We start from the raw sequence: 16,898 nt of genomic DNA on the forward strand, positions 1-16,898 counted from the left end.
AAGGGGGAGCGAGCGGCGAGCTGCCGGCGCCGGGTAAGCAGGCGGAGCGCAGCGGCAGGGGAGGGGGAGCAAGCGGCGAGCCGCCGTGGCTTGCCTGGTGGCGGCGGCGGCAACAGCAGCTGCTTCAAGACGCTGACTCGAGTATAAGCCGAGGGGGGCATTTTTCAGCCCCAAAAATGGGCTGAAAAACTCGGCTTATACTCGAGTATATACGGTACACAAAAATTCCAATTTGGATTTCACCAATGGAGGCGATGATTCACCCAAACACACTAGACAAAACAAAGATGATAAGATATAAAGAACTATTAGATAACCAAGGGAAGCTAAGATCAAGAGATGAATTAAAAGAACAGGGAATAACTATTGACTGGTGGCCATATACACAGATAAAATCAAAATATAACAAAGATATGGGAGCAGATAAGGAGATGGTTACAGGAAATAACAAAACAACAAATTGAACTTAAACCTGAAATATTTCTATTAGGTATAATTGACCCAAAAATTGAGAAACGACTCCAATACATCATTATACATATTATAACTGCAGCATGCATTGCATATGCACAATGTTGGAAAAGGGAGAACATACCAACAAATGTAATGATTATAGGTAAGATATTAGACTGTGCTGAGATGAATAAACTTACCTTAGAAATAAAAGACAGGCTACGGAATTTTACGAGATATGGGATATGTATTATAACTGGTTAGAATTGAGGAATAAAAAAATATGAGAAGTAATGTAAATAAATGTAAATAAAAGTAAGAGATATAGGACATAGTATTGTTAAGAAAAAAGAAAAAATGTACTGTGTATTTTGTTTGTTTGTAAAAAAAACAAGGAAAAATAAAAATTAAAAAAAAATTTTTTTTTCAAGTTTTGGGTTTTTTTGATACTGCCACCTTCATAATGAGTGTTTTTTCTTCTATTATTTTATTGCAGCAACTTGCAATTAAAATTAGCCAGAGGGTGATCAATATAGGTAATCCCTGAGTTATGAACATTCCCTTAGTGAACATTTGAAGTTACGTGATAAGTGCCCCTTAGTGTTTACGAACAAGTCCCGAAATTATGAATGTTGCAGCACCACAAACGTGGTGCTGCAGCCCTGATCCACGGGGCAGCCCTGGAACCAGCGACTGGTGTACCCATCCCGCCCTCTGGGCGCGTATGCAAGGAGCAGCAAGCAGGCAGAGTCTGACGTCCCTGCTGGATGTCTTGCCCCACAGGCTGACTTCACCCAAGATGTTGGCGCTGGTTGTCTCCTGTGCACACACCCAGGGGACAGGGCAGAGGCAGTGGGGCGGCTCCTCACTGATTCCAGGGCTGCCCGTGGATCTAAGGCTGAGCGCGTCCTGGCTTTGATGGACGTAGGTTGTAGATCAGCGCCACCCCCCTCCCACCAGCACCTCCATGGCCCACTCGCTGACCTAGCCTCGCAGCCATGAGGCTTCCCTTTCACCGGGACCGTCCCCACTCGCCCGTGTGGGATAGTGACGGCAGTAGCATGGACACTGGCAACGTGGCAATCTCTCCCCCTCCCATCACCCCTTCCTGAGCAGGGAGGAAGGAAAGAGATGAGAAGGAGAAGGAAGGAAGGAGGGAGGGAGGGAGGGAGGGAGGAAGGAAGGAAGGAAGGAAGGAAGGAAGGAAGGAAGGAAGGAAGGAAGGAAGGAAGGAAGGAAGGAAGGGAGAGGAAACCTGATTGGAAATGTTCCAGTTCGTGCAGTTCTGCTTCAATCCTAGATCCACTGGGCTCAAAGGAGAAAGCAATTTTGACAGGACTTTATTGGCAATCCAAGTTAACATTGGTATTCTTGAATTGTGAACTCTTAGGAAAGTATCCCCTCCTTGTGTGTTGTAAACAGTCATTTCCAGTGGGGAAAACAGGACAAAGCAGAGTGGGAGAAAATATTTTTCTTTGCTATATTTCCAGTCTGAATTGCATGGCAGGGTCCCTACAGGAGAGCTCTTTTAGGGATTATGTATTAATAGAAAAGCAACTAACTTACCTCTGTTCCTAATACTAGAGCTGTTGCACATAAAAAACAGGAGCTCTGATCAACTATCACAGCACCATTTTGACAGTTTTGCTGTACTGTTGTCTGTGGACGCCCCCACTAAATGCAAGCATGGAATAAACTGAGCCTGGTTTGTTCTCAGTCTTTTAAGTGGCCACAGACTACTAGCAAAAGTGGCATTTGATCACAAGGCAAGGAGGCATCGAGAAATGTTTCACCTTTTGCATTTGAGCATCCAAGAAGGGACAGGAAAGGAGAAAGGGAAAGGGAAAACCTAACAAAAAGAAGGAAAGAGTAGAAGGAAGAAGGAAAGGAGAATGAAGAGGGAAGGAAAAAGAAGAAAAGGAGAAAGGAAGGCAGGAAGGCAGAAAGATATATTATGAGAGGGAGGATGGGTCTGAGGGAAGTCCTGCCTTAGCACTTGGCCATGAGCAGCCCTGTTGCCCTTTCTTCATCCCCTTGTCCGGTCCTCCTGACCTCTCCTGGTGGTCTCCCATCCTATCGCCGAGGATGCTTTGGTTACAAAGCCGGGTCTCTTCACAGGGAGAGGGAGTGGGCCTCCTTCTGACCCACACATTTTGCCCTCCTGCACGCATCATAAGCAACTTGGCCAAGGAGAGTGAGCCAATCAGCAGCAGCCTTGAGGAGGAGGTAAGCGCAGCCGGGTGCCTCCTTGGGAAAGGCTGGACTGGGCACTTGCCCTCCACTGCCCAGGGCTCCGGGCAGCCTGCATCACTGGGGTCCTCTGCATGGCCTAAGAGTAACAGCAAGGCTCCTCTGGTGGACAAAGGTAGAGTGCTCATCCTGGTCTCGCCTTCCTCGGCTGGAGACCATGGATCCCCCCCAGCCCTGCCCAGCCCACCACAGGCGCCCGACATGAGTGACACTGAGCTGGCCATGCCCATCCTCGCCATGCCCACTCCCACTATGCCCACCCCAGCCATGCCCACCCCAGCCCTCCAAGGTCAACCACAACCCTGATGGCCGCATGAATGAAATTGAGTTTGACACCCCTGATCTAGAGAGTGTTCACTTTTGCTGCTTCAAGCCTTTGGTGCATTCACAGAGAATGGAGGCCTAAAGCAGGGCTTTTCAACCTTTTCACAGATTGTACCACTTTTAGGACATGACAATATTTGAGTACCACCAGTGCTTAGCAAAGTGTCAAAAACTTAATGACTAAAATAAAAAAGGGGGGGAATTTTGGGTTTTACTGATTAGATTCATTTGTTGTTATATAAATGGCTAGTTTATAATATTATGGAGAAGTAAAAAGTTGAGGTTCAATGTTAATGCTTCCTTCTACTGCAACAGAGGAAGTATGTTCTTTTTCCCTTCTCCCCCTCACTTTTTTCCCCTTTTTCCTCCCCACTGTATCCTACTATTTGCTTTTGTATTTTTGTATTTTATTGTATAATCTAATAAAATGCTACAAACTGTAGAAAAAAGTAAAAAAGTACCGGTTTTAATTTCTTTGGTGGCTGTTCCTTTGCTGAATCACTTTCCCTTTGCACTGACAAACGTATAATGAATTTATCCATGTTTATTAATATGCACCATTACCAGCTAGCTCAGGGATCTCCAAACTTGGTACTTTTAAGACTTGTGGACCTCAACTCCCAGAATTCCTCAGCCATCATGGCTGGTTGAGGAATTCTGGGAGTTGAAGTCCACAGGTCTTAAAGTTGCTAAGTTTGAGCTAGCTAGTCGGCCCTTCTTCCTCTCTCCCTCTCCTCTTCTTCCTCCCTGCCTTCTGAGCTCTCCTTCCACAGTGTAGTAAGAATGCACCCCACCCTAATTCCTTCCCTGTACCCTTAAAGACACAGGAATCAAGTGCAAAGCAAGAAAGGCTCACAAAAGCCTCCCACAATAAACAAACACATAAACTCTGTTTTTTTTTCCCTTTAAGCTGCCTCAGGCATGTCACGTGTCACAATGTTGCAACCCGAGATTGAAAGGCTCCAGCAATTGCAAAACGCTTTAGCCTTAAATTAAGCCTGTTTACCTTCAAAAAAAAACTTTCTAAAAGCCATAGACAGACTCAAGATAAGGGGGTAAAACTAATTACATTTGTTTAAAGGGATTAAACATATGGAAGTCAACACTTTCGATTAACTTCTAGCCTAAAATACAAACTAAAATATTCCAATAACCAATAACTCGTCTCCCAGCTTTTCATTTCATCAGCACTGATTGCATTCTCCTGGCTAGAGAAAACCAACTAGGGGAGCTTTTCTTCCAGCAACAGCTGCTTCTTCTTTCCTGTCTCTTTTTCCTCCCTGCCTCCTGAGCTCTCCTTCCACAGCTTCTTCTCCGTCCCCTTCTCTTTCCCTGTTGTCTTTTTTTTCATGCCCAAACCACCTCCTTTTATATCCTCTCCTCCCCCTTTTTCTTCAGTTCACCTCCAGCTCCGTGCTGCTTGCGGAAGCGCCAATCAGCTGGAGCCCTGCCGGCTCCTGGGGCTTCTGCCCAGCCCTGACAGTCCTGCAACTCCAGCTGCCTCTCCCTCAGGCTTGGGTCGCTTCAGCTCTTTTCCCTCCCCCCACTACACATTTCTAGGATGGTCGCGTACCACCTGCCACATGCCAAAGTACCACAGGTGGTACACGTACCACCAGTTGAAAAGCCCTGGCCTAAAGTACCGCAAGATCACGCGAGATCTCACGCTACTGATCTCGCGTGATATACTAAAGTTTTCTGCAAATGGAGGCCTGGACATGATCTGCGGCAAAAGGCTTTGCAAATGGAGGGAAGGCCTGAAACACTGAAGTCTTCCCTCAATTTGCAAAGCTTTTTGCCATCTTTGCCAAAAGCAGCTGCCGGTGCGAACAGAGCCCCAGGTTGACATGCACGTCACTCCCGGCCTCTGTTTTTGCCGGTGAAAAAGGAAGCCGGGGATGATGCACGCATCAGCCTGGGGCTCAAGGCCTTTGCTGCCGAGAACAGATGCTGGGAGTGATACACGCTCCCTCCAGGGGCTCCGTTTTCATTGGCAAAGGCCTTTGCCACCAAGAATGAAGGCCCAGAGCGACACGCGCTCCCTCCAGAGGCTCCGTTCTCAGCGGCAAATGCCTCCTCAAACCCTATTGGGCTCTTTGAACCAGCACTCATAGGTGCATAAACACTTTTTGGCCAGAGGCTGAAAGCTTCTGGGGGCCATGATCTTATGCAACTTCCAGCACCCATCCACTTTTGCAGAGAACAGGTGCCTAACTTCCCGCGAGATCAGGGCATCCAGAAGCTTTCAGTCTCTGTGCGAAAAGTGCACGCCAACGGGAGACTTGAAGCAATGTTATTTCAGTGCCCCAAACCTCCCTTCGGTATGCTTTTCCTTGTTGTCTGGAAGCCTTTGGAGGAGACTCACCAAGGCTGCCCGCTCCAGCCCGGTGAGGCAGAGCAGCTGAGCAGGGTGCACTCGTCCTGCTCTCCCTCTGCTCTCACCACTCTCCAGGAGCAGGCAAAGAAACAGAAAGGCTGGAGAGGAGACAGATCTTCACAAGGTAGGTGACCCAGCATGGCAGGATGGGAGGGGGCAACTGTGGGGACCCCAGGGGAGGGAAAATGAGGTATCTCAGTGGGTCAGGAGAGGCCTTGAGTTGTCTGAAACAGGTGGCCTGTTCCATCACTAGGCCCCCCATGGCCTTCCCCACCCTGAGATACCTCATGTGCACTTAATGAGCCACACATTCAATTAGTGAATGTGTGGCTGAAAACAGGGAGTGATCACATTCAAGGTACGAGATTCACTCCTACGAGTCCTCGAGTTATGAATGGAATGGGCAGGTTCCATTCCATTTGTAACTCGAGGACTACCTGTAAAAAAACCCCCACTCAAATGGTCAAGAATAAAATCTGTCCCTCTTCCTTACTTAGTACTCCGAAATGGAAGTTCTAGATCAATAAATAGATTATTTTCAGAGAATAATCCAAGGCAGTTGAATAGTAGGTATCTGAATTTCTAGGGTCTCTTAAATCACAAGAATCAATTATATGCTAAACCAACATTCAACTCTTAACTTCCAGTTATTCCAGTCATTTGTACAGTCATCTACATCAATTGTCCCCAGCCCATTACTAGCCAGATCTTGAAGTTCATTCTCTGTTTCTAGCTTCTTTTGACCTTTCAACCAGCTGATATAGTCTGCTTCCTCATGTTCCTGAAAGAAAGTAAGTAAGTATTAAATTGACAACACTAACATCCCTTTATAGTTCCAGCATCATATTATGGGGATTTTTATTTGCATTTTTAATTACTTTCAAATTCATTCTTGAGTTAGATTATTTTTTAGTCAAAATATTTATACTTTATTTTTGCCCCTCCTTAAAAAAAGCAATATAAATTTGGCTACTGAAAAATTGAATGTCTTTCTCCATTATAATCCAAATTTTCAAAACCTAAGTAATACTCCAGACTACCTTAAAAGAGATTTGGGCAATACTGAAGTGTAGACTAGTTGTATATTTTAGGAAGCAAATTCTCCTTTGTCTCATATTGTCAGGATATCTGCCATTTGTCTTTAAGTTTAATTGACAGTTGACAAATTGGATAGACAAGTTCTCATAAGATAGTTGACCCTACTACCACATGATAAATGATTTATTCAGCACAGCAGCAGAAAATCAGCAAGATGTAAAGCTGCACCAATTGAACTGAAAATAATTAAATTTGTAGATATGCCAGCTTTGTTGGCTGAAACTAGTATAAACTTAAAATAGCTTGTTCATAAATACTTAAGTTATTCTGTAGTGCAGTCTATTTGAATTTCTATATATGTTTGACCAATATAACTCATTGGGATTCAGTTGTTCTAAGTTAAGCTAATTCTTGTATTTAAGCAAGGTGCTAACCCTACCGTAGACTGAGTGAAGCATCTCATGAGGAGGCCACTGTATACTATAATATAGGTAAATTGCATATAAGATTGGAGAACACATTCAGCATCCTATTTTTTTTTAAAGAATGGGTATCTGAAATATCACAAAGGCATGTCACTGTTGAGAACTCTTGGAAAATCAGTAGTCAAGAAAAAGTTATCACAGGAAGGAGGTATCTTCTGTGACATTCAAGTAAAGTTCCTCATAATCTGAAGATATGATTAATATTTCAGACAGCCTGGAGGATTGAGCAGAAAAAATATGTATTTCCCACCTTTCCCCCTCAGAAACTAAGAAGCTGATTTTCAGAACAGTACCCTGCTTAGATGAGCAAAAGACCTAAATAATACTACCTTATATAGACACATACTTTCTCTTCCTTGCTTTTAACCCGTTTCTGAAGCAGAGTTGAAGAATTGCCTTCTTCTTCATCACTTTCTGCCACAAACTTTCGGAAGCTGAATCAGATACAAAGGTAGGTTTAATATAATGTCAAATGTTTTTGGAGGTTAAAAACCAATACCATCACATAGCACATGGTCACAAAGATTTACAATTACAATAATTAAATTCAAATTAGTAAACTGCAATACTTTTAGCCATGGCCTATCAAATAACTGGGTTTATTAAATCACTAATCCAGAACTATAGTTTCCTAATGAGAACTGAGTTCAAAGCAAAGCCAGGCAAATTACATTTTGGGTTATTTTATTTTTTTATAAGTTTTTATTGATTTTTTAACAGAATTCAACAGTGCTTATTCAACAAACCTGTTGTCTGAGTTTATCGTTCACTAATACAAATTAGATTCCTAATCCCTAGTTCGTTTCTCCAACCATTGATAAAATAAGTCCCAAGTTTGAAAATATTCTGTTTCTTTTTTCAATCTCAGAGTAAGTCTGTCCATTTCTGCACAGTCTAATATTTTTTTAATTATTTCTTCCTCCAATGGTATTTCTTCATTTTTCCAATATTGTGCAAATATAAGTCTTGCTGCTGTTGTCACATGTAAAATCAAATATATACTTTGTTTGTCAAGTTTTTCTCGCATTATATCTAATAAAAAAAGTTCAGGTTTAAAATCTTCATGTTTCCCCAACACCTTTTCTAACCACGTATGTATTTTTGTCAAATATTTCTTTGCTTTAACACACATCCACCATAAATGATAATAAGTACTTGGCTTATGATTATATTTCTAACATTTATTCAACATATTTTTAAACATTTTTGCTAATCTTGCTGGTGGCAAGTACCATCTATAAAACATTTTATGTAAGTTTTTTTTATAAGAGGTCGACACTGTCAATTTATAATTTCTTTCCCACAGGCTTTGCCATTTCTCTAAATCAGGGCTTTTCAACCGGTGGTACGCATACCACCTGTGGTACTTTGGCAGGTGGTATGCGACCGTCCTAGAGAAGTGTAGCAGGGGAAGGGAATGAGCCGAAGCGACCCAAGCCTGAGGGAAAGGCAGCTGAAGCTGCAGGACTATTGTGGCTCAGCAGAAGCCCCAGGAGCACCAGCAGGGCTCCAGCTGATTGGCTCCAGCTGATTGGCGCTTCTGGAAGCAGCGCAGAGCTGGAGGGAAACTGGAGAAAAAGAGGGGGGATATAAAAAGAGGTGGTTTTGGTGGGAAAGAGAAAAAAGACAACAGGGGAAGAGAAGGGGACGGAGAAGAAGCTGTGGAAGGAGAGCTCAGCAGGCAGGGAAGAAAAAGAGACAGGGAAGAAGCAGCAGCTGTTGCTGGAAGAGAAGACCCTGTCAGAACCCATATTTTAAAGGGCCTTTTCTTTCTCTCTAAACCCAAACTGCATTCTCTTTTCTCCCTGGGTTCTGCCATACTCCTGGAGGGGAGGGGGGAAGCGCTTGACGGTCATTGCCTTGTTTCCTCTATCGCTACAATATAACACTTTGCTGTTCCTGCATTTCTTCGTCTGTGAACTTTTTCTCCCCTGTTGTCAGCTAGAAAGAGGGGAGGAGAATGGAATGTACCTCCGGCAACTGTTTTATCTCCGCATTCGCAAGGGAAAGTGCGAAGAGCAGCCTAAACATCGCTGCAGTCCAGACACGGCCTGATGTTATCTCCTTTTTCCCACAATGAACTTAACACCTTGTTTGAACTGACCGGATGAACTATGGGGTGGGATTATGCTTGGGGACACTTTTTACCTATCAATCTGGCGGGAAACCCTCAGTTCCTGTCTATTATGCCTGCTATCAGCTATCAGCTTCTCCTAATAAAAGCTCCTGAGACCCTTTTTTACCTCTCTTTTACCCTAACTATTCTCCTGTGAAAGCTCTTTGAAACTTCTTCCCCGCTCTCAATTCAGCGACGTTTGCATACTTGGAAATTTAAACTTTGGAAAGAAAAGGAAAAAAACAACTAACTTCAATAACTAAATAACTGGGTTTTTGTCTTGCGGATACCTTGGGGTCCCAAAACTTCCTATTATAGAGACTTAACATCTTCCTTAACTATTAATTTTGGAAAATATCTTTTTTTCTGTTTTTTTAACTGAATAAAAGGCTATTTGGCGTCTGGGAAAAGATTTTGCAGCTGGGGACATCTTGTGGTGAAACCTGGCATAGCAATTGAATTTTTTTCTTCAATTGCGCTTTTTTCTATTTTAATTTTCCATCCATATTCAAAGTATATCAATAATTTATAATTTCAAAACAAGTTATATTTGGGTAACCAAAAGCATCTCTTATTCAAAATTCTTAGCATATTCTTATTTCCCTTTTCATACCAAGATATGATATTCTGATTACAAAGCCTATCTATCTAGTTATAATAATACTTCTATTTGTAATAATCGGTTCTTAACCATATTCAAACATCTAATTAGTAATAAAGCATCCCCTCTAATATGTCAAAGCTTCTGTTTCCTTCAATCTTACTCTAGCTTTCTTCCTTTGCCAGCTAACTTTCCAAGTCAGTGCATTTGGATCATCAAATAATTCTTCCTCTATTTTTGTATATATTATTTGAAACAAGAGAAACAATTTAGTTAAAGTATTTTTGGAAGAACTAGCCCATTGATATTCATTAAACAGCCTCCCTCCTTCTCCAGAGTTTAGAATATCTTTTATATGTCCATATTTTCTCAAGATTAAATCGATTTGGGTGTACGGCTTCCATTGTTGAAAGTCATCCTGGAATTTTCAAATATATTTTACAGTTTATTTTTTCCCATGTTAGTAATAATGCAGTTTTGGAAATATTTATGATTTTATTTTTCCCATAACATAGGGAAAAATGTTATGCCAACCAAGTTGTAAGTCATGTCCCTCTAGATACAACAATCTTTTATTTCTGAGAGTTATCCATTCTTTTACCCATGTTAACAATATAACATGGGTAGTAATATAATATCCAATCTGGCAAACCAAAACCTTCATTTCCCTTAGCTTCTTGTAACATTTTCAATTTAATTCTAGCTTTCTTTCCTTGCCAGATAAATTTTAAAATTAAGGAATTCAGGTTGTCAAAAAAAAAGTTCTCTAGTTTTATAGGTTTCATTTGGAATAAGAAAAGTATTTTTGGAAATATATTTATTTTCACTGTAGCAATTCTCCCTAACATTGACAATTGCAGATTTTTCCACTTTTCCAAGTCAAGTTTTATTTGGTTTAGTAATTTTATCTTTTATCGCTGAACATCTTGCTGTCAAATATATTCCCAAATATTTAACCTTTTTAACTATTTGTAGATCTATTTTTTCTGACAATTGTTTGTTTTTTTTTGTTTTTCTGTAAGATTTTAAATTATCACTTTAGTTTTTTTCTCTATTTATCTTCAATCCTACTGTCTCTCCAAACTGTTCTATCTTTTCCAATAATTTAGGAATCATCTCTAAGGTTTCCTCTAGGATGAATACCAAATCATCTGCAAATGCTTGCAATTTGTAGCTTTCACCTTTTACCTTCAGTCCTTTAATTTCTAAATCTTGTCTAATATTTCTATTTAAATATTTAAATATGGAAGAGATGGGGAAAAATTTGATGGAGGCTGATAAAGAGCTAATGACAGCGGTGATACTATTGGAAGCAGAGAAGGCGACCCAATATCTCAGGTTTCAAAATGTCACTGAAGAAAGAGGAGAAGATCTTCCAGATAAAATGGCTGGGTTGCTAGCAGGAGTCTTGGACAGAGAAAAAGAATATATGATTGTTGAAATGGATGAGACTTATAGAGTGCAAACAAATTATGGAAGACGTCATAATCTTCCAAGAGAGGTCCATGTTAAATTTATAAGAAAGAAGATTAGGGATGAATTACTTTATAGAACACGTGACGAAAAGTTAGAATATGGAGGGAAACATATAATTGTGCTAAAACAGGTACCCAAGAGGATGAGAGACCTTCGGAAAAATTACCTCTTCCTAACTTCTTGGTTACATCAAAGCAATGTTAATTTTAGGTGGCTAACACCTGAAGGGATTGTTGTGACCTGGCAGGAGAAGAGGTTTAGGTTAGATTCAGTTGAGAAAGCGGAGGTCTTTTATCGGCAATATTGTACTGCAGAGGAAGACCTGAGGGACTTTAGAGAAGGAAGAGATTCGATAGTTAAAAGGAGGGATGTTGAACAATTGTCAGAGAAAAGAGGGATAGAACAGAATATGGAGGAAGAAAGCGTGAGAAACGGTCAAGACAGGATGGAACAGGGGAGAAGTTTAGCTGAGGCGAAGGAAATAAGAATAACCAGAAGTACAAAGTCACGACAAAGGCTGAATAATGGGAGAGGAGTATAGGATCTGGCCAACAAATATCAGAGGGTTAAATGCACCTGTAAAACGTAGGAAGGTTTTTGATAAACTCCTTAAATTGAATGTGGACATTATAGCGTTACAGGAAGTTCATATAAAATCTGGCCAGGAATTTTTACTAGAAAGACCCAAATTAGGTCAATTATATGTTTCACTTGATCAAAAAAAAATGGGGTGTTGCTCTATATGTTAAACAGAAGATAACGTCGAAACAAATATATAGTGATAAATAAGGTAGGGTTCTGATTGTTGATGTTAAACTTAATAAAAAGAATATAATTTTTGTTGTAATATATGCTCCAAATGGTGCTCAAGTATCCTTTTTAAAAAATTTATACAATAGGCTAAGAGATATGGAGGGAGATGGTCTCTGTATAATTGGGGATTTTAATGTGATTGCTGATAAAACCAAGGACCATAAAGGCACAGAGGCAATGAAAGGATATAAAAAAAATATTACCAAAAATTTTCTTTGAGATGTGTAGGGATCTTAGCTTACAGGATGTTTGGAGAGAGAAGAATCGTGAAAAGGGGGAATATACGTATTATTCCAGCAGACACAAATCATGGACCAGAATAGATATGCTGTGGTGTACTAAAGAATTAATTTCAGAAATACATAAAATAGATATACAGCCCAGTCTCTGGGCTGACCATAATCCGATAAGTTTATGTTTGAAAGGTCAAAGATATAGGTCAAGATGGACTTTTCAAAGAGGTATTCTTAAAGAAAAAGAATTCAGAGAAAGTATGGAGAAAGAAATGTATTTTTTCTTTCAAGTGAATGATAACGAGGATACATCTCTGCAGAATCTTTGGGATACGGCTAAAGCATATTTGAGGGGGGTTATTATCTCATATACGGCTAAGAGAAATAAAGAGAAACAGCAATATAAGATAAGGCTTGAAGCAAACTATAAGCAGGCGGAAACACTACTCCAGAGAGACCCCGGAAATAAAGGACTGAAAATAAAAATGGATTTAATTAAACATAAAGTCAATTTAGAGGAATCAGAAAAATATGCACAAAAATTACAGGCAGCTAACCAAAAATTTTTTGAGCATGCAAATAAATCGGGACGATGGCTAGCATATAAATTAAGAAAACAGAAAGAGAAATCATGGATTACTAATCTGATAGATGAAAATGGAGAAATCCGGTGGGAGGAGAATTTAAAAAGGGGCATTGCTCAGAGGTTTTATGAAAATTTATATAGGAGTAAGGAGGGAAGAAGTATGGAACAGATAACAGAATATTTGGTAAAGGCAGAGCTGCCAAAAATACCAGAGGAAATGAAATCTATGTTAAATGAGGAGATAAATATGTCTGAATTAATTAGGGCTATAAATAGACAAAAAATTAATAAGGCGACAGGTCCAGATGGAATACCTGTTGAACTATATAAAAACTTACAGAGTGTTTTTAACCAATATTTATTAGAAGTCTTCAATGCGGTATTGACTGAAGCTAAAATACCTAAGTCCTGGTCAGAGGCAAATATAACATTGATTCCAAAAACAGATACAGAAAAAACATGGATACAAAATTATAGACCAATATAAAAATTCTGATTATAAAATTTTTGCATCAATAATGGCAGAGAGATTTAAAAAATATTTACTAGATTTTAAAACCTGGATCAAAATGGCTTTTTACCAAATAGACAGATCAAATATAACATGAGAACAATGTTAGATATTCTAGAATTTTATGAAGCACATAACGACCGACAAATGGCACTTCTGTTTTTGGATGCTCAGAAGGCCTTTGACAATGTTAATTGGCAATTCATGATACAACAATTAAAATTAATGGATGTCGGAGGAAATTTTTTAAATGTTATAAATTCAATATACTCTAAACAATATGCACAGATTATAATAAATGGGGTGGCCACTGACAGATTTAATATACAGAAAGGTACTAGACAGGGATGCCCTCTTTCGCCATTGCTGTTTATTTATACACTAAAAATTCTTACTAGAGCAGCAAGGCAAGAAGGACAGATTAGAGGACTTAAAATTAAGAAAGAAACATATAAACTTCAGCCTTACGCAGACGATCTAGTTTTTATTTTAGAAGACCCTGAATATTCTGGGCAGAAATTATTTGAAATTCTAGAAATGTATGGAGACTATGCGGGTTTAAAAATAAACAGAAATAAAACAAAGATTATTGTTAAAAATATGACCGATTTCCAAAAAAGATCCCTCGAAGTTAAATTAGGTATACAAGTGGTCCCTAAATTTAAATATTTAGGGATTGTCATTTCTGCGCGCTGTTCATCAATTAAAGAGGATAATTATGTTAAATTAATGCAAAAAATTAAAGTGGATTTAGAACGTTGGAAACATTTACACCTTTCATTACTTGGGAGAATTGCTGCTGTAAAAATGAATATCCTGCCCAAATTAATATTTTTATTCCAGAATATTCCAATTTTTTTAAATAAGAACTTTTTTAAGGAATTAAATAAAATAACTTTAGATTTTGTATGGGCTGGTAAGAAGGCCAGAATAAAATTAAAGGCCTTACAGGATGCAAAGGAAAGGGGGGGGGGGTTTAGGCTTCCCTGATTGGGAACTATATTATCTGGCCACGGCTCTATCTTGGATTAGAGACTGGATAACCCTAAAAAATCAAAGATGTATTCAACTAGAGGGGTATGACCTGCAGCAGGGATGGCATGCACAGATGTGGAGGGGACAAAATAGGAACTATCAATATTTTTTAAAACATAAGATCCGGCAAGGTCTAATTAAAAGTTGGAACACTGTCAAATCCCAATATTATATCAAGATTCCGACCTGGTTATCGCCATTGGAGGCAGTCATATACCCTAATGTGCTCAGGAAAGATAAGGTTATCAGATATAAAGATATTTTGACAGAAGAGGGTCTTTTAAAATCTAAACAAGAGTTAAAACAACAAGGAATAAATTTAGAGTGGTGGTATTATCTCCAAATCCAGGCAAGATATCTGAAAGATAAACGTGAATGGGGTATACATAGTCAAGATACGAGGTTAGATAAAATTTTGCTTGGTCCGGAAAAAAAACAAATAAGGAATATTTACAAACATTTATTGGAGCACAGGCTATTTGAAGAACAGGTTAAGGAAACAATGGTGACATGGGCGATAGATCTAGGACATAATATCAATTTGGATCAGTGGCAGCAGGTATGGATGTGAAACAATAAAATTACACTGGCGTCATCTTTTAAAGAAAATTCGTACAAGATGGTTTATAGATGGCATCTCCCTCCAACAAGATTAGCTAAAATGTATAAAGGATACTCGCCATTATGTTGGAAATATAAAAAGGAAAGGAGCACTTATTTTCATGTTTGGTGGCTATGTAAGGAAGCACAGAGTTTTTGGTGTATGGTTTGGGAGTGGGTAACAGAAATGGGTATACAAAATATTCAATATAAACCTGAGACACTGTTATTAGGAATTCTTGAAAATAATGTTAGCAAAGATGATATGTTTTTATTTACTCATGTGGTTACAGCGGCAAGAATTATATTTGCTCAAAATTGGAAAGGAATACAGAAAAAAATTAAGATGGACCTTGAATCAATCCATATTAAAAGAGAAAGAATTTATAGTATTAGCAACAAAAGAAATGAATTTTTTAAAAAGAAATTAAAGAAGATACAACATTGCAAAATATGTGGTTCACCGCCAAAGTATATTTTTGAGGTGTAGCTATAATATATATATGGATAAAAAGAATAAAGAAAAAAGACAACAATGCGTTAAGGGAAGAATTTAAAAAATTAGAATTAGAACTACAAATAAATCCACAAAAGAAAGTATTGAAAAGACAAATGGAAATAATAAAACATAAACTAAATTTAAGAGAAACAGAAAAACTGGTGCAGCAAATTAAAAGAGCAAAGCAAAACTTTTTTGAAAATGCAAATAAACCAGGAAGATGGCTAGCTTACAAACTTAAAAAAAAAGAAGGAGAAAAAACTGATAAACAATTTAGTAGATGAAAAAGGCTGTCTACAATTTAAAAGTGAGACAATAAAAAAGATAATTAAAGAATATTATGAAACTGTATGATATGGGAGAAATTTCATGGGAGAAAACAATTCAATATATGGAAAAAACTAACTTATCAAAAATCCCAGAAAACTTCAAAACTATGTTAAATGAGAAAATAACAATGAGGGAATTGATAGAGGTTATAAAAAAACAAAAAAATGACAAAACACTAGGACCAGATGGGCTCCCAGCAGAGTTTTATAAAGGTCTACAAGATACACTAAGTTTACCATTGAAAGAGGTCTGTAATGAACTTCTATTGGAGGCTAAATTCCCAAAGACATGGACAGAAGCAAATATTACTCTGATACCAAAAGAGGACTCAGATCTGACACAGATAAAAAACTGTAGATCAATATCATTGTTAAATGTGGACTATAAAATCTTTACTTCAATAATAGCTGAGAGACTGAAAAGATTTTTGATTGAATTTATACATCCAGACCAAAATGGATTTCTACCAAAGAGACAAATAAAAAAATAATTTAAGAATTATAATGGACATATTGGAATATTATGAAATGCATCCAGGGAAGCAACCGGCATTAGTATTTCTAGATGCTCAAAAGGCATTTGATAATGTTTCTTGGCAATTTATGACACAACTAAAACAATGGACTTTGGACAAAATTTTATAAATATGATCAAGACAATAATATATCACAAACAAACAGCAAAAGTGATTGTAAATGGAGACTATACAGAGAACTTTGATATAAGAAAAGGCACAAGACAAGGATATCCATTGTTATTTATTTTAATCTTCGAAGTTTTAAATAGAAATATTATTTATTTTTTTAAATTTTTTTTATTGAAAAGCAAAAAATTAAAAACATTGAACATGGTAACACAGATTTGACATATATCTCATTTCACTATTATTATCATAAATTACTAATGAGAAAAACCTATACAATAACATCACTCTAATCACAATCTTGAATTATCTCAGTACAAATAACTTCCCTGCTTTCCCCCCCACCATCTGTAAAATTTGTTCCAAATTTGATAAAAAAACATTTCATCCTGATTTTTAAGTCTTCTAGTTAACCTATCTAATTCTGCACAATGCATAATTTTATGAATTACGCTTTAAGCCACAGTTATTTTTGTTGGGTATTATGGAAAATTTGGATTAAAAAGGAATGGATTTGATGTTGAATTT

At 38.3% G+C, this 16,898-nt stretch overlaps 1 protein-coding gene across 1 annotated transcript in view; it reads right to left on the reverse strand.

The window, feature by feature from the left end:
• Nucleotides 1-16,898, reverse strand: part of KRI1 (KRI1 homolog) — an 87,535-nt gene that overhangs the window by 54,359 nt on the left and 16,278 nt on the right. The window contains exons 7-8 of the mRNA XM_015820639.1: nt 7,274-7,361; nt 6,108-6,185 (exon numbers count right to left, since the gene is read on the reverse strand). Of these exons, the coding sequence (XP_015676125.1) occupies nt 6,108-6,185; nt 7,274-7,361 (166 nt within the window). The remainder of the gene's footprint in view (nt 1-6,107; nt 6,186-7,273; nt 7,362-16,898) is intronic.

Source organism: Protobothrops mucrosquamatus, unplaced genomic scaffold (assembly GCF_001527695.2).
Source record: "Protobothrops mucrosquamatus isolate PMUCROS unplaced genomic scaffold, P.Mucros_1.0 scaffold1154, whole genome shotgun sequence".
NCBI lineage: Eukaryota > Metazoa > Chordata > Lepidosauria > Squamata > Viperidae > Protobothrops > Protobothrops mucrosquamatus.